The sequence below is a fragment of the Penaeus japonicus genome, unplaced genomic scaffold (assembly GCF_977035675.1).
Source record: "Penaeus japonicus unplaced genomic scaffold, GWHDUDI00000001_assembly GWHDUDI00000031, whole genome shotgun sequence".
NCBI lineage: Eukaryota > Metazoa > Arthropoda > Malacostraca > Decapoda > Penaeidae > Penaeus > Penaeus japonicus.
The window spans coordinates 14,818,594-14,838,593 of NW_028234433.1; the positions used below are offsets into that span (position 1 = coordinate 14,818,594).

The 20,000-nt window shown below is 30.3% G+C and overlaps 1 protein-coding gene and 7 non-coding genes across 8 annotated transcripts in view; 7 read left to right on the forward strand and 1 right to left on the reverse strand.

Annotated features, from left to right (window-relative positions):
• Window positions 1-734: 734 nt before the first annotated feature.
• On the forward strand, window positions 735-806 carry TRNAG-UCC (transfer RNA glycine (anticodon UCC)). Its single transcript has one exon. It is a non-coding gene; the product is annotated as a tRNA-Gly (tRNA).
• A 1,388-nt stretch (window positions 807-2,194) lies between these two features.
• Window positions 2,195-2,266, forward strand: TRNAG-UCC (transfer RNA glycine (anticodon UCC)). The gene has a single exon. It is a non-coding gene; the product is annotated as a tRNA-Gly (tRNA).
• Window positions 2,267-3,712: 1,446 nt separating this feature from the next.
• Window positions 3,713-3,784, forward strand: TRNAG-UCC (transfer RNA glycine (anticodon UCC)). The gene has a single exon. It is a non-coding gene; the product is annotated as a tRNA-Gly (tRNA).
• Window positions 3,785-5,252: 1,468 nt separating this feature from the next.
• Window positions 5,253-5,324, forward strand: TRNAG-UCC (transfer RNA glycine (anticodon UCC)). The gene has a single exon. It is a non-coding gene; the product is annotated as a tRNA-Gly (tRNA).
• A 1,438-nt stretch (window positions 5,325-6,762) lies between these two features.
• On the forward strand, window positions 6,763-6,834 carry TRNAG-UCC (transfer RNA glycine (anticodon UCC)). The gene has a single exon. It is a non-coding gene; the product is annotated as a tRNA-Gly (tRNA).
• Window positions 6,835-11,168: 4,334 nt separating this feature from the next.
• On the forward strand, window positions 11,169-11,240 carry TRNAG-UCC (transfer RNA glycine (anticodon UCC)). Its single transcript has one exon. It is a non-coding gene; the product is annotated as a tRNA-Gly (tRNA).
• A 1,436-nt stretch (window positions 11,241-12,676) lies between these two features.
• On the forward strand, window positions 12,677-12,748 carry TRNAG-UCC (transfer RNA glycine (anticodon UCC)). Its single transcript has one exon. It is a non-coding gene; the product is annotated as a tRNA-Gly (tRNA).
• A 5,301-nt stretch (window positions 12,749-18,049) lies between these two features.
• Window positions 18,050-20,000, reverse strand: part of LOC122249079 (carbohydrate sulfotransferase 1) — a gene marked incomplete in the record, with an annotated part of 71,378 nt that continues 69,427 nt past the window's right edge. Inside the window, 1 exon segment of the mRNA XM_086555760.1 lies at window positions 18,050-19,406. Coding sequence (XP_086411886.1) covers window positions 18,657-19,406 — 750 coding nt within the window.

Below are 20,000 nucleotides of genomic sequence, written 5' to 3' on the forward strand. Positions count from 1 at the left end.
TTTATTATGAAGACAGTTAGCTATATTTTTATGATAATAGTAATAAATTGATTCATAATGGGAATGGTACTAATAATGAGGATGAATATGCTGATAGTAAAATTGATACAAGCAATAATAGTAATGTTAATGATGATAATAATTATCACATTAATGATGATGATAGTCAAGATGATGGGAATTGGTGATGGTAATGATTATCATACTAAGTCATAACAATAGTAATAGTGATGATAATGAGGATGATAATAATAATAATAATGATAATAATAATGATTATAACAACTGCAAAATAGATGATGATATAGATGATAATCATAATGATGATAATGATGAGGATAAAGTAATAATGGTAATGATGATAACAATGATATCAATTATAAGGATAATAGTAATTATGGTAATAATGATAATTATGTACTCTTAATGATGAAGGCAGTAATAATGATGATGATAGAGATAATAATAATAACAACAATTATGATGACAATAAAAATCATGACAAAAATGATAATAATAATAACAATAATAGTAAAAATTATAATACCAATGATGATGATAACAATAGTAATGATAACACTAATAACAATAAAATCATAACGATAGTGAAATAACAAAAACGTTGATGATAATGATAAATAAAATACTAATAAGAAAAAAATGATCCTAAAGGTAACATTAATAAGTTCTTACTTAAAATAAAGAATAATAAGTTCTTCCTTGAACTATAGAAAGCGATGGTGGTATAGTGGTGAGCATAGCTGCCTTCCAAGCAGTTGACCCGGGTTCGATTCCCGGCCATCGCAAGTCTTAAAACAATACCTTTTTTTTCTTCTTTTTTTAATATTATCATTTTTGTTATCATCGTCATTATTGTCAATATCATTGTAATTGTTATTATTGTTGTGATTGTTATCATTATTTTTATTTTCATTATTATTATAGCCATTATTGTTTGTTATTGTTATTATAATCATTATCATTATAATGATGGTGATTATGGCAATGATAACAAAAAATTATAAGCATTTATATTGATAACAAAGTTAACTAGTAATGATAACAATAACAACAAAACAATAATGATGATAATGACAATGATAATGATAATTATAATAATATTCCTACTACTAATAATAATAATGACATTAATGATGATAATGATCATAATGATATTGATAAAAATACTAGTGATAATGATAATTATAATGATAATAATGCTAATGACGATAATAAAAATAATAATAATGCCAATAACAATGATAACAAACACACGAACATACAAAAGGCCTCTTCGCTTCACGGCTTCAGAAGGGCATAATGATAATGATAATGATAATATGCCCTTAACACTCAAGTGCCCTTAACGGCTATTAATAAAAAACGGTGTCATTATTGTCATTATTATGTTATTGTGTCTAATACTATATTAGTTTCCTTCAATTTGTTTAGATTCAGTGCAGTGCAAGTTGAGAACATGTTGTGAATGACATCCTGAATAATGCAACTCGTATCAACAATGGTGAAAATATTTTATTATGAAGACAGTTAGCTATATTTTTATGATAATAGTAATAAATTGATTCATAATGGGAATGGTACTAATAATGAGGATGAAAATGCTGATAATAAAATTGATACAAGCAATAACAGTAATGTTAATGATGATAATAATGTCCACATTAATGATGATGATAGTCAAGATGATGGGAATTGGTGATGGTAATGATTATCATACTAAGTCATAACAATAGTAATAGTGATGATAATGAGGATGATAATAATAATAATAATAATGATAATAATAATGATTATAACAACAGCAAAATAGATGATGATATAGATGATAATCATAATGATGATAATGATGAGGATAAAGTAATAATGGTAATAATGATAACAATGATAACAATTATAAGGATAATAATAATTATGATAATAATGATAATTATGTACTCTTAATGATGAAGGCAGTAATAATGATGATGATAAAGATAATAATAATAACAACAATTATGATGACAATAATAATCATATAGTAAAAATGATAATACCAATAATAATGATAACACTAATAACAATAAAATCATAACGATAGTAAAATAACAGTAACGTTGTTGATAATGATAAACAAAATACTAATGAGAAAAAAATATCTTAAAAGTAACATTAATAAGTTCTTCAAATATAGAACGCGATGGTGGTATAGTGGTGAGCATAGCTGCCTTCCAAGCAGTTGACCCGGGTTCGATTCCCGGCCATCGCAAGTCATAAAAATATACATTTTTTTTCTTCTTTTTTTTAATATTATCATTTTTGTTATCATCGTCATTATTGTCAATATCATTGTAATTGTTATTATTGTTGTGATTGTTATCATTATTTTTATTTTCATTATTATTATAGCCATTATTGTTTGTTATTGTTATTATAATCATTATCATTATAATGATGATGATTATGGCAATGATAACAAAAAATCATAAACATTTATATTGATAACAAAGTTAACTACTAATGATAACAATAACAACAAAACAATAATGATGATAATGACAATGATAATTATAATAATATTCCTAATACTACTAATAATAATGACATTACTGATGATAATGATTATAATGACATTGATAAAAAACTAATGATAATGATAATTATAATGATAATAATGCTAATGACGATAATAATAATAATAATGCCAATAACAATGATAACAAACACACGAATATACAAAAGGCCTCTTCGCTTCACGGCTTCAGAAGGGCATAATGATAATGATAATGATAGTGATAATGATAATATGCCCTTAACACTCAAGTGCCCTTAACGGCTATTAATAAAAATCGGTGTCATTATTGTCATTATTATATTATTGTGTCTAATACTATATTAGTTTCCTTCAATTTGTTTAGATTCAATGCAATGCAAGTTGAGAACATGTTGTGAATGACATCCTGAATAATGCAACTCGTATCGACAATGGTGAAAATATTTTATTATGAAGACAGTTATCTATATTTTTATGATAATAATAATAAATTGATTCATAATGGGAATGGTACTAACAATGAGGATGAAAATGCTGATAATAAAATTGATACAAGCAATAATAGTAATGTTAATGATGATAGTAATGATCACATTAATGATGATGATAGTCAAGATGATGGGAATTGGTGATGGTAATGATCATCATACTAAGTCATAATAATAAAGATAATAATGACAATAGTAATAGTGATGATAATGAGGATGATGATAATAATAATGATAATAATAATGATTATAACAACAGCAAAATAGATGATGATATAGATGATAATCATAATGATGATAATGATGAGGATAAAGTAATAATGGTAATAATGATAACAATGATAACAATTATAAGGATAATAATAATTATGATAATAATGATAATTATGGACTCTAAATGATGAAGGCAGTAATAATGATGATGATAAAGATAATAATAATAACAACAATTATGATGACAATAATAATCATGAAAAAAAGGATAATAATAATAATAATAGTAAAAATGATAATACCAATAATAATGATAACAATAGTAATGGTAACACTAATAACAATAAAATCATAACGATAGTGAAATAACAAAAGCGTTGATGATAATGATAAATAAAATACTAATAAGAAAAAAATGATCTTAAAAGTAATATTAATAAGTTTTTACAACTTATAGATAGCGATGTTGGTATAGTGGTGAGCATAGCTGCCTTCCAAGCAGTTGACCCGGGTTCGATTCCCGGCCATCGCACAACTTATAGAATACTTTTTTTTTTTTTTTTTTTAATATTATCATTTTTGTTATCATCGTCATTATTGTCCATATCATTGTAATTGTTATTATTGTTGTGATTGTTATCATTATTTTCATTTTCATTATTTTTATAGCCATTATTGTTTATTTTTGTTATTATAATCATTATCATTATATATAAGGATGATGATTATGGCAATGATAACAAAAAATCATAAACATTTATATTGATAACAAAGTTAACTACTAATGATAACAATAACAACAAAACAATAATGATGATGATGACAATGATAATCATAATAATATTCCTACTACTAATAATAATAACAATGACATTACTGATGATAATGATTATAATGACATTGATAAAAATACCAATGATAATGATAATTATAATGATAATAATGCTAATGACGATAATAATAATAATAATAATAATAATAATGCCAATAACAATGATAACAAACACACGAATATACAAAAGGCCTCTTCGCTTCACGGCTTCAACAGGGCATAATGATAATGATAATGATAATGATAATATGCCCTTAACACTCAAGTGCCCTTAACGGCTATTAATAAAAATCGGTGTCATTATTGTCATTATTATATTATTGTGTCTAATACTATATTAGTTTCCTTCAATTTGTTTAGATTCAATGCAATGCAAGTTGAGAACATGTTGTGAATGACATCCTGAATAATGCAATTCGTATCAACAATGGTGAAAATATTTTATTATGAAGACAGTTAGCTATATTTTTATGATAATAGTAATAAATTGATTCATAATGGGAATGGTACTGATAATGAGGATGAATATGCTGATAATAAAATTGATACAAGCAATAACAGTAATGTTAATGATGATAATAATGATCACATTAATGATGATGATAGTCAAGATGATGGGAATTGGTGATGGTAATGATTATCATACTAAGTCATAACAATAGTAATAGTGATGATAATGAGGATGATAATAATAATAATAATGATAATAATAATGATTATAACAACAGCAAAATAGATGATGATATAGATGATAATCATAATGATGATAATGATGAGGATAAAGTAATAATGGTAATGATGATAACAATGATATCAATTATAAGGATAATAGTAATTATGGTAATAATGATAATCATGTACTCTTAATGATGAAGGCAGTAATAATGATGATGATAGAGATAATAACAACAATTATGATGACAATAAAAATCATGACAAAAATGATAATAATAATAACAATAATAGTAAAAATGATAATACCAATGATGATGATAACAATAGTAATGATAACACTAATAACAATAAAATCATAACGATAGTAAAATAACAAAAACGTTGATGATAATGATAAATAAAATACTAATAAGAAAAAAATGATCCTAAAAGTAACATTAATAAGTTCTTACTTAAAATAAAGAATAATAAGTTCTTACTCGATCTATAGAAAGCGATGTTGGTATAGTGGTGAGCATAGCTGCCTTCCAAGCAGTTGACCCGGGTTCGATTCCCGGACGTCGCAAGTCTTCAAAAAATACATTTTTTTTCTTTTTTTTTTTAATATTATCATTTTTGTTATCATCGTCATTATTGTCAATATCATTGTAATTGTTATTATTGTTGTGATTGTTATTATTATTTTTATTTTCATTATTATTATAGCCATTATTGTTTGTTATTGTTATTATAATCATTATCATTATAATGATGATGATTATGGCAATGATAACAGAAAATCATAAACATTTATATTGATAACAAAGTTAACTACTAATGATAACAATAACAACAAAACAATAATGATGATAATGACAATGATAATTATAATAATATTCCTACTACTACTAATAATAATGACATTACTGATGATAATGATTATAATGACATTGATAAAAAACTAATGATAATGATAATTATAATGATAATAATGCTAATGACGATAATAAAAATAATAATAATGCCAATAACAATGATAACAAACACACGAATATACAAAAGGCCTCTTCGCTTCACGGCTTCAGAAGGGCATAATGATAATGATAATGATAATGATAATATGCCCTTAACACTCAAGTGCCCTTAACGGCTATTAATAAAAATCGGTGTCATTATTGTCATTATTATGTTATTGTGTCTAATACTACATTAGTTTCCTTCAATTTGTTTAGATTCAATGCAATGCAAGTTGAGAACATGTTGTGAATGACATCCTGAATAATGCAACTCGTATCAACAATGGTGAAAATATTTTATTATGAAGACAGTTAGCTATATTTTTATGATAATAGTAATAAATTGATTCATAATGGGAATGGTACTAATAATGAGGATGAATATGCTGATAATAAAATTGATACAAGCAATAATAGTAATGTTAATGATGATAATAATGATCACATTAATGATGATGATAGTCAAGATGATGGGAATTGGTGATGGTAATGATTATCATACTAAGTCATAACAATAGTAATAGTGATGATAATGTGGATGATAATAATAATAATAATAATAATGATAACAATAATGATTATAACAACAGCAAAATAGATGATGATATAGATGATAATCATAATGATGATAATGATGAGGATAAAGTAATAATGGTAATGATGATAACAATGATATCAATTATAAGGATAATAATAATTATGATAATAATGATAATTATGGACTCTTAATGATGAAAGCAGTAATAATGATGATGGTGAAGATAATAATAATAACAACAATTATGATGACAATAAAAATCATGACAAAAATGATAATAATAATAACAATAATAGTAAAAATGATAATACCAATGATAATGATAACAATAGTAATGATAACACTAATAACAATAAAATCATAACGATAGTAAAATAACAATAACGTTGATGCTAATGTTAAATAAAATACTAATAAGAAAAAAGGATCTTAAAAGTAACATTAATAAGTTCTTATCTAAAATATAGAAAGCGATGGTGGTATAGTGGTGAGCATAGCTGCCTTCCAAGCAGTTGACCCGGGTTCGATTCCCGGCCATCGCAAGTCTTAAAAAATTTTCTTTTTTTTCTTTTTTTTTTAATATTATCATTTTTGTTATCATCGTCATTATTGTCAATATCATTGTAATTGTTATTATTGTTGTGATTGTTATCATTATTTTTGTTTTCATTATTATTATAGCCATTATTATTTATTATTGTTTTATAATCATTATCATTATAATCATGATGATTATGGCAATGATAACAAAAATCATAAACATTTATATTGATAACAAAGTTAACTACTAATGATAACAATAACAACAAAACAATAATGATGATAATGACAATGATAATGCTAATAATATTCCTACTACTACTAATATTAATAATGACATTAATGATGATAATGATTATAATGACATTGATAGAAATACTAATGATAATGATAATTATAATGATAATAATGCTAATGACGATAATAATAATAATGCCAATAACAATAATAACAAACACACGAATATACAAAAGGCCTCTTCGCTTCACGGCTATTAATAAAAATCGGTGTCATTATTGTCATTATTATCATTGTTGGTAGTAGTAGTATTATCAATATTATTATTATCATTATTATTATTAGTAGTAGGAATATGCCCTATATGCCCTATGCCTGAATAAAAATCGGGCTAAGAAATAAAAAATAAATAAAAAGCTTAACCGTTGAGATTCCTTTTAATGAATATTCCGAAATCACGTCTGGTTCCTAGCAGTCTGAAGATGTTAGGAATCTTAAGACTTAATTTTTGGTTGTTCGTCGGTGTAGCTTCTGACATATTATTATCATTATTGCTATCATCATTATTATCATTATTATCATTATCATTATCAGTATTATTGTTATCAGTATTATTATTAGTATTACTATTATCATTATTCTTATTATCATTATTGATATCATTATTGTTAATATTGTCATTATCATTATATTTATCATTATAATTATGGTTATCATTATCATAGTGATAGTAACAGTGATAATACTGATAATAATAATGACAATAATAATAATGGTTATAATAATAATAGCAATAATAATGATGATAATGATAATAGTAATATTGATGACAATAATGATAATGAAAATATTGATGATGATGATAGTATTGATAATAATATTACTAATAACGATCATCATCATCATCTCCATCACTATTACCATCAACATCACCATCGCCATCACGATCATCATCATCATTGTTATTGTTATTGTTATCATTATAATTGTTAATTTCATAATTACTAATGCTATCACTATCATTAATGCTATCATTATTGTTACCTATGTTATCATTATCAATATTCTTATCATAATCATCGTTATCATTATTATGATTATCATTAATGTCATCATTATTAATATCTCTGCAATATTATTACTACTAGTTTCATCTTTATTGTTACTATTAACATCATAATTGTTGTTGTTATTATAATGATGATTATAATGTTGATGATAGCAATTGTGATGATAGTAATAATCATCATTATCATTATCGCTGTCATTGTTGTTGTTTTATTATTGTTATCATCATCACCAACATTATTATTACTATTATTACTATAAACTGCATACTAGCGTATATCGCATGGTATACATCGGTCATTTCCTCCCAGCAAAGCTCGTGCAGTGTGGCCGCACCCTAACCTGTCTGACTCCAACACTTTCTCAGGGGCGTGCATGCATCCTGTCTCGTCTCTTTCAAATCCCCATTTCTCGCACAGGTACCAATGGATTATCCTGGCAACCTGACCATCCCCCTCATTTCCTTTATTCCGCCTGGGACAATTTTGGATGCAATATGAGCATTTGTCTCTTCATACTCCCTACAAAGTAGACATTGTGGTGTTGCATGTTTATGAATACCGATCGTGAAGAACAGCTGTTCTCTCCGTCTCCTTTTTCAAGAATCCTCTCAGTCCCCTTGCTGCATTTTCGAACCTGCCTTGCAATGCCTTGCCGTTTCTTGACCTTATGGGATCTTCTTGGATTTAGTCTTTGCTCCCCCTCCCCCCTTCTCATGCCTTCACCACCTCTCCTTCCTTTCCTTCCTGAATAAGTTCCAATAGGCTTTTCGTTTCCACTCATTCCTCTCCCTCCAGCTTCTCCTTTCAGGGACAGCCTATCAACATCTTGTTAGTAACTTTCTGGTCTTTTGGTCTAACTCTTTCTGTGTCTTGGCTTGACTTTTTCATTGTATTTCCACCATTAAATGCGGATCCTAGCATCTTCTTTGATTTCCTGATGTATTCTTTGTTCACTTTGCCTCGTTACGCTATGCTGTATTCTCTCAGCTTCTTCTTCTTCTTCTTCTCAGCTTATCCCTATTCGGGGTCGCCGTTTTTGATGAGCTTTCTCCAAGTACTCCTATTGTATACTATTGTTATATCATCTATGTTCTTTTCCTTCAAGTCCCTTTTTATACAATCTTTCCATCTGGTTTTGGGTATACCCTTTCTTCTATTCCCTTCTACTTCCATTTCCATAACCTCTCTCCCAATATGTTCTTCACCCTCCCTTCTCTTTACATGGCCAAACCACCTCAGCCTAGACTCCTGGATTTTCTTGTATTCTCTCAGCTTCTAAAATGCCTAAATACTTATATCCTTCTCCATCTTCTCATCCTTCGCTTTTCCATCAGGTATCCGTATTCCTGCATTTCTTTCAGCGTTTCCCAACTTCAAAATCAACAATGTATATTTATCATGTCCGAACTCTTTCTATTTCCCGAGAGGAATTTTACAGGATGAAAATTATTTTTCAATTGATTCTCATTCCCAGGATGATTCTACTTGCCTCTTCCATATCATTATCATTGTCATTGTTGCTACTATCATCATTATCATTATGATCATTATTATTACTATTACTATTAAAATTAACATTTTTGGTGTTATTATTGTCATTATCTTTATCATTATTATTATCATTATCATTATCATTGTTACTATTATTACTGGTATTATCATTATTTCTGTTATCCTTTTTCATCAGTATCATAATTCTCATAATTATTACCATTATCACTGCAACTATCATCATTATCATCGTTATCACTATCATTATCATTATATTGTCATTAATGACTCATTATTGTCATCATTACCGTTACTATTTATGCCATTATTGATATCATCATCATTCTCATTAATTAAAACTGTTTCTATCTTTCTTGTAATTTTTATTTGACATTATTATTGTTATTATTGTTGTTGCTTTAGGTCATTATCATTGTTAATTTATCATTATTTTTTAAGATTATCATTATCATCATTATCATTATTATCAACATCACCATCGCCATCACCATCACGATCATCATCATCATTGTTATTGTTATTGTTATCATTATAATTGTTAATTTCATAATTACTAATGCTATCACTATCATTAATGCTATCATTATTGTTACCTATGTTATCATTATCAATATTCTTATCATAATCATCGTTATCATTATTATGATTATCATTAATCTCATCATTATCAATATCTCTGCAATATTATTACTACTAGTTTCATCTTTATCATTACTATTAACATCATAATTGTTGTTATTATAATGATGATGATAATGTTGATGATAGCAATTGTGATGATAGTAATCATCATCATCATCATTATCACTGTCTTTGTTATTGTTTTTATTATTGTTATCATCATCACCAACATTATTATTACTATTATTACTATAAGCTGCATGCTAGCGAGCTACAACCCGATGTCAAAATATCATGCACACGAATCTATCCTTTCTAGGCTTTCAAAACATTTTTAGATATATATAATTCTAGCTGTTCCTAGCAAGCACGCCTTTTGGAGAAGCTAAATTGGGCAGTGACGGTCTCTGTCATGCACTGGGTTTTCTACCCTTGCATGACACCATTCCATGTACACTAGTGAACTATCTGCATTATCTCGCCCTTATTTAAATTCCAAATCTTTGATATTTCAAACTGTTTGGTTTTATAGTTATGTTCTTTCTCGCCTGTTTTCTGTTCAATCTTTGTGTCATGTGGATACGATGGATTGAACAGCAATCCAGTTCAGTTCAAAATATGATGAAGGCAGTAATAATGATGATGATAAAGATAATAATAATAATAACAATTATGATGACAATAATAATCATGACAAAAATGATAATAATAATAACAATAATAGTGAAAATGATAATACCAATAATAAAGATAACAATAGTAATGATAACACTAATAACAATAAAATCATAACGATAGTAAAATAACAATAACGTTGATGATAATGATAAACAAAATACTAATAAGAAAAAATGATCTTAAAAGTAATATTAATAATTTCTTACATATTATAGAAAGCGATGTTGGTATAGTGGTGAGCATAGCTGCCTTCCAAGCAGTTGACCCGGGTTCGATTCCCGGCCATCGCAAGTCTTCAAAAAGTACCTTTTTTTTTCTTTTTTTTAAATATTATAATTTTTGTTATCATCGTCATTATTGTCAATATCATTGTAATTGTTATTATTGTTGTGATTGTTATCATTATTTTTATTTTCATTATTATTATAGCCATTATTGTTTGTTATTGTTATTATAATCATTATCATTATAATGATGATGATTATGGCAATGATAACAAAAAATCATAAACATTTATATTGATAACAAAGTTAACTACTAATGATAACAATAACAACAAAACAATAATGATGATAATGTCAATGATAATGATAATTATAATAATATTCCTACTACTAATAATAATAATGACATTAATGATGATAATAATTATAATGATATTGATAAAAATACTAGTGATAATGATAATTATAATGATAATAATGCTAATGACGATAATAATAATAATAATGTCAATAACAATGATAACAAACACACGAATATACAAAAGGCCTCTTCGCTTCACGGCTTCAGAAGGGCATAATGATAATGATAATATGCCCTTAACGTTCAAGTGCCCTTAACGGCTATCAATAAAAATCGTGTCATTATTGTCATTATTATGTTATTGTGTCTAATACTATATTAGTTTCCTTCAATTTGTTTAGATTCAATGCAATGCAAGTTGAGAACATGTTGTGAATGACATCCTGAATAATGCAACTCGTATCAACAATGGTGAAAATATTTTATTATGAAGACAGTTAGCTATATTTTTATGATAATAGTAATAAATTGATTCATAATGGGAATGGTACTAATAATGAGGATGAAAATGCTGATAGTAAAATTTATACAAGCAATAATAGTAATGTTAATGATGATAATAATGATCACATTAATGATGATGATAGTCAAGATGATGGGAATTGGTGATGGTAATGATTATCATACTAAGTCATAATAATAAAGATAATAATGACAATAGTAATAGTGATGATAATGAGGATGATAATAATAATAATGATAATAATAATGATTATAACAACAGCAAAATAGATGATGATATAGATGATAATCATAATGATGATAATGATGAGGATAAAGTAATAATGGTAATAATGATAACAATGATATCAATTATAAGGATAATAATAATTATGATAATAATGATAATTATGGACTCTTAATGATGAAGGCAGTAATAACGATGATGATGAAGATAATAATAATAACAACAATTATGATGACAATAATAATCTTGACAAAAATGATAATAATAATAACAATAATAGTGAAAATGATAATACCAATAATAAAGATAACAATAGTAATGATAACACTAATAACAATAAAATCATAACGATAGTAAAATAACAAAAACGTTGATGATAATGATAAATAAAATATTAATAAGAAAAAATGATCTTAAAAGTAAGATTAATAAGTTCTTATATGAAATATAGAAGCGATGGTGGTATAGTGGTGAGCATAGCTGCCTTCCAAGCAGATGATCCGGGTTCGATTCCCGGCCATCGCAACACTATAGAAATTACCTTTTTTTTATTATCATTTTTGTTATCATCGTTATTATTGTCAATATCATTGTAATTGTTATTATTGTTGTAATTGTTATCATTATTTTTATTTTCATTATTATTATAGCCATTATTGTTTATCATTGTTATTATAATCATTATCATTATAATGATGGTGATTATGACAATGATAACAAAAAATCATAAACATTTATATTGATAACAAAGTTAACTAGTAATGATAACAATAACAAGAAAACAATAATGATGATAATGACAATGGCAATGATAATTATAATAATATTCCTACTACTAATAATAATAATGACATTACTGATGATAATGATTATAATGACATTGATAAAAATACTAATGATAATGATAATTATAATGATAATAATGCTAATGACGATAATAATAATAATAATAATAATGCCAATAACAATGATAACAAACACACGAATATACAAAAGGCCTCTTCGCTTCACGGCTTCAGAAGGGCATAATGATAATGATAATATGCCCTTAACCCATTGCGTACGGGTGTCATGACATACGTGACGTAGGAGCTTTGGCCTGACGACGGGCGTCATGACGTACACGACGTTCGGGGATTTTGGATCACTGTGCTATTTTATTTTGCTATGAAAAAGGAATGAGTAATGATGGCTACTGCAGTCATAATTACTATAATTACCGTAATATCGTGCAAGCTTAACGTCCAAAACCTAGATGGCACCACTTTTTCCTAGCACCAGCAGGTGAGAGAGCCTTGAATGGCACCCATCCACGGTCTCTAGCAAGCACTGTCTCTATAGAGCGATGGCACACACTAAGTTGATGAACCCTTGCTCAAAACTACCGCCGATGAAGGATGTGCAGGCAGAACGAGAAGAGGAAGGTGACTCAATCCATACCCAGTGTCTAAAATGTGCTCCTGTGCCAATATGGATGCCTTTCACTGTGGCACTCACAGTCACAAGCACAGATTTCATTCCTCTTCCCTACCTCTTCTTGTTATATTTATTGTAGGTGGTTATATGTTTCGTATTCGTTCATGGCAGCACAAAAATACGAAAAAATAAAGTTGCCTTTTGTCCTCCCATAAAACAGCAATTCTTCTATCACATTGAGTATAAAGAAAATAATGAGCTAATATGGATAATATACTACAATTTTAGTCAACTGCAGCACTGATAGAGCCTGTCATATGGCACATATAAGTCTCTAAACTCAATAAAACACACAAAAAAATAAAACACAAAAACCGCTCTAGTTTTACAATGAATGACTGAAAGAGAGTGGGATGCTTCAAATTATATTGCTTCAAGCGGTCTATCTCTAAAATAAAACCTATCCTGGAGTCTGGGCAAGCAAATTTATCTCCGTCTGCAATGGGTTAACACTCTAGTGCCCTTAACGGCTATTAATAAAAATCGGTGTCATTATTGTCATTATCATCATTGTTGGTAGTAGTAGTATTATCAATATTATTATTATCATTATTATTAGTAGTAGTAGGAATATGCCCTATATGCCCTATGCCTTAATAAAAATCGGTCTAAAAAATAAAAATTAACCGTTGATATTCTTTTTAATGAATATTCAGAAATCACGTCTGGTTCCTAGCAGTCTGAAGATGTTAGGAATCTTAAGACTTAATTTTTGGTTGTTCGTCGGTGTAGCTTCTGACATATTATTATCATTATTGCCATCATCATTATTATCATTATTACCATTATCATTATCAGTATTATTGTTATCAGTATTATTATTAGTATTACTATTATCATTATTCTTATCATCATTATTGATATCATTATTGTTAATATTGTCATTATCATCATTATATTTATCATTATAATTTTGGTTATCATTATCATAGTGATAGTAACAGTGATAATACTGATAATAATAATGACAATAATAGTAATGGTTATAATTACAATAGCAATAATAATGATGATAATGATAATAGTAATATTGATGACGATAATGATAATGAAAATATTGATGATGATGATAGTATTGATAATAATATTACTAATAACGATCATCATCATCATCTCCATCACTATTACCATCAACATCACCATCGCCATCACGATCATTATCATCATTGTTATTGTTATTGTTATCATTATAATTGTTAATTTCATAATTACTAATGCTATCACCATCATTAATGCTATCATTATTGTTACCTATGTTATCATTATCATTATTCTTATCATAATCATCGTTATCATTATTATGATTATCATTAATGTCATTATTATTAATATCTCTGCAATATTATTACTACTAGTTTCATCTTTATTGCTACTATTAACATCATAATTGTTGTTGTTTTTATAATGATGATGATAATGTTGATAATAGCAATTGTGATGATAGTAATAATCATCATTATCATTATCGCTGTCATTGTTGTTGTTTTATTATTGTTATCATCATCACCAACATTATTATTACTATTATTACTATAAGCTGCATACTAGCGTATATCGCTTGGTATACATCGGTCATTTCCTCCCAGCAAAGCTCGTGCAGTGTGGCCGCACCCTAACCTGTCTGACTCTAACACTTTCTCAGGGGCGTGCATGCATCCTGTCTCGTCTCTTTCAAATCCCCATTTCTCGCACAGGTACCAATGGATTATCCTGGCAACCTGACCATCCCCCCATTTCCTTTATTCCGCCTGGGACAATTTTGGATGCAATATGAGCAGTTGTCTCTTCATATTCCCTACAAAGTCGACATTGTGGTGTTGCATGTTCGTGAATGCCGATCGTGAAGAACAGCTGTTCTCTCCGTCTCCTTTTGCAAGAATCCTCTCAGTCCCCTTGCTGCATTTTCGAACCTGCCTTGCAATGCCTTGCCGTTTCTTGACCTTATGGGATCTTCTTGGATTTAGTCTTTGCTCACCCTCCCCCCTTCTCATGCCTTCACCACCTCCCCCTCTTTTCCTTCCTGAATAAGTTCCAATAGGCTTTTCGTTTCCACTCATTCCTCTCCCTCCAGCTTCTCCTTTCAGGGACAGCCTATCAACATCTTGTTAGTAGCTTTCTGGTCTTTTGGTTTATCTCTTTCTGTGTCTTGGCTTGACTTTTTCATTGTATTGCCACCATTAAATGCGGGTCCTAGCATCTGCTTTGATTTCCTGATGTATTCTTTGTTCACTTTGCCTCGTTACGCTATGCTGTATTCTCTCAGCTTCTTCTTCTTCTTCTCAGCTTATCCCTATTCGGGGTCGCCGTTTTTTATGAGCTTTCTCCAAGTACTCCTCTTGTATACTATTGTTATATCATCTATGTTCTTTTCCTTCAAGTCCCTTTTTATACAATCTTTCCATCTGATTTTGGGTATACCCTTTCTTCTATTCCCTTCTACTTCCATTTCCATAACCTCTCTCCCAACATGTTCTTCACCCTCCCTTCTCTTTACATGGCCAAACCACCTCAGCCTAGACTCTTGGATTTTCTTGTATTCTCTCAGCTTCTAAAATGCCTAAATACTTATATCCTTCTCCATCTTCTCACCCTTCACTTTTCCATCAGGTCTCTGTATTCCTGCATTTCTTTCAGCGTTTCCCAACTTCAAATTCAACACTATATATTTATCATGTCCGAACTCTTCTTTCTATTTCCCGAGAGGAATTTTACAGGATGAAAATTAATTTTCAATTGATTCTCATTCCCAGGATGATTCTACTTGCCTCTTCCATGTCATTATCATTGTCATTGTTGCTACAATCATCATTATCATTATGATCATTATTATTACTATTACTATTAAAATTAACATTTTTGGTGTTATTATTGTCATTATCTTTATCATTATTATTATCATTATCATTATTATTGTTACTATTATTACTGGTATTATCATTATTTCTGTTATCCTTTTTCATCAGTATCATAATTCTCATAATTATTACCATTATCACTGCAACTATCATCATTATCATCGTTATCATTATCATTATCATTATATTGTCATTATTGTCATCATTACCATTACCATTTATGCCATTATTATTATTGTTATTGTTATTATTGTTCTTGCTTTAGGTCATTATCATTGTTAATTTATCATTATTTTTTAAGATTATCATTATCATCATTATTATTATTATCACAATCATACTTACAATCATTATTCTTATCATTACTATCATCATTACTGATACCATCATTATCATCATTTTGTATCATTAACATTATCATTATCATCATCTTTACTATTACGATCAGTATTATTGTCAGTATCTTAATTATCGTGATTATAATTTTTGTTGCTGTCATTATAACCATCAACATTATTATTATCATCAGGATCATAATACTATTGCCAATATCATCGTTATCATCATCATCATAATCGTCATTAGAACTAATATTGTTATCATCATCGTCATTATAGCCATTGTCATCCTTAATACTATTATTATTATCATTATTGTTGTTGTCATCATTATTATTTTTGTTATTACAACCTTCGTAGTTGTTGCTTTCACTGCTACTGTTGCTTTTGTTGATATCATCAACATAATCATTATTAGTATTATGACATAATTATTTTTCAGCACAATCTCTAACACCATCGCCCTTGGTATACATCGGTCATTAATAATTCTGCCTAGAACGAAAAATGAAATAATAATCAATATCAGTTATCATTTTATTCCAAATACAATCTAAGAAAAATTGGATAAAGCATTTCATCTAAGAGATGTGTAAATTCCTAGCATGTGTCTTTTTTTTCTCTCTCTACCAAAGTTTGTCAGAAATCTCAGTAAAGTATTCAAATGGTACTCTATCACATGAAAAATATAGACATTTATACCATATACATAAAACAGTGTATCACAGACAAATGACCTTAAACTGTACATCGTAAAAATTACATTATACACAAACGGTGAGACAGTCTGATATGTTGCTATGTTGCTTCGCTCTGGCTCTTTCCTCTTCTCTTTGGGTTTGGGAGTTTTTGTTGAATTCGTTACCACATACACTTTCTATGTTTTGTTGATATCTTATGTAATGTATGTGTTTATGCATGTGTATATGTATTAGTGTGTGTGTGTGTGTGTGTGTGTGTGTGTGTGTGTGTGTGTGTGTGTGTGTGTGTGTGTGTGTGTGTGTGTGTGTGTGTGTGTGTGTGTGTGTGTTTGTGTGTTTGTGTGTGTGTGTGTGTGTGTGTGTGTGTGTGTGTGTGTGTGTGTGTTTGTGTGTGTGTGTGTGTGTGTGTGTTGTGTGTGTGTGTTTGTGTGTTTGTGTGTGTGTGTGTGTGTGTGTGTGTGTTGTGTGTGTGTGTGTGTGTGTGTGTGTGTGTGTGTGTGTGTGTGTGTGTGTGTGTGTGTGTGTGTGTGTGTGTGTGTGTGTGTGTTTGTGTTTGTGTTTGTGTTTGTGTTTGTGTTTGTGTTTGTGTGTGTGTGTTTACACACACAGTCTTTTTATTGTTAGGGGGATATATTTTTCATTTTTCTTAAAACCGTTTTAAATCTGCTCATCCCTTACCTAGAGAAATATTAATAACTGACAGGATGTATTTTCCCATCCAGTATCCTTTGTTCCATTTAAATCAGTTCGGTGATCCAGACATTAAGGAGGATCAGCTGTTCACTCTATTTTACCATCGTGTTGCAGTTACATTTGTGGTTGTGGCAGTACCCTTGCAGTTCGCTTGCACGCCTCCTAGTGACGGTAAACTCAAGGTTATTTGTGCTTAGGGTACAACGATATCACTCCTGAGGGTGCAAGCGCCGTAGGTATCTGTGCTGAGGGGTATTTGGTGCTTGGGATATACATGCCACAGGTAACGGTGATCAGCACACTGGCGTCCCTGGCACTCGAGCTGAGGGTGAACACATCCTAGGCATCGGCTTCCGGGCTTCCCCTAGGATCACGGGAGGTTGAGACGGCCCACAGCATTGCCGACGTCCATGTCGTTCGGTGAGGCGAAGAGTCGATAGCCGAGGTTCTTCATGAGGGCCTTGCAGTGGTACTGGGTCTTCACCACGTCGTCGAACTTCATAAGCTTCATCCATCTGCCGACGCGGGTCTTGGGGTCGTGGCGGGTGCTCCAGGGCTCGTCCTCGTCGGAGGTGATGTGGTCGTCCAAGTACTCCCGCACCCGCTTGTGGAAGGTGAGGCCGGCGAACTCCAGGACCTCTCGACTCTTCCCGTAGGGGTCTCGCGCCAGATCCTCGTAGCGCACCAGCAGAACCTGGTCGGGACGCTGCTCCTGCAGCAGCAGGTAGGCTCTGTAGTCCAGCATGAGATCCGAACACAAGTAGCCCGGGTCCTTGCAGGCGAGGGTGTCGCACCAGGTGACGCTGTTGGAGCGGGAGCTCATGACCGCGCGAGGGTCGCGCACCAGCCACACCAGCTTGACCTTGGGGTCCCGGAGCAGCGGCGCCAGGAGCTCCAGCCTCGCTCTCACCACCTTCATCACGTGCACCGGGAAGAGCGAGCAGAGGCGCGCCAGGGTGTCCGCGTTGTAGCACTTGGTCCTGGGCATGGCGCTGCACATCGACCACAGGCGGGTGTTGCGCATGAACATGTCGTGGTTGACGTAGGCGAACTTGAGGTATTCGTCCAGGTCGTGGTAGTCGCACTTGAGGATTTCCTGAAGCAGGCCTTGCACCTCGTCCTGAAAGGAAAACCATGTGTTCAAGATGAAATGCAACTTGAATAAACGTCACTGCGCATCTGATCAGAGAAGAAATGATGCAGAACGTAGATGATACACAGATCTTATATCGAAAAATAATACAAATCTTCCTTAACGCTATAAAAATAAAAGGGATCACAGAATATTATCTCCCGCAAAAGAGGAAAACTAATCTAAAAGATTACGATGCCTAATATCATCATAATTTCTTCCACCAACGGAGGCAGTGCACCACACATTAAAAAAAAAAATAATCCTACAATTTCCAACATATCAACATCCTCCATCATGTTTCCAGATTTATTTTTTCATCTGCGAGGGAAAAAAACGAACCTTTCCAAGATTTTTCCAGATTTCCATATTCACAGCAGAGGAAGCTGGTAATGGATATGCTATGTTTCTGATTCTCTAGGCCTCACTGGCGACCGAAATGTCTGAGGAAAATATTTGGCAAATCTTGAAGATGTTGTTGCATTCCCTTCTGAGGTCAGAGAGCACGGCTTCCCCTTAATTTACTCGAGATGAATTGCATAGATTATACTTTTCTTTCTTTTATGCTCATCCATAATCATC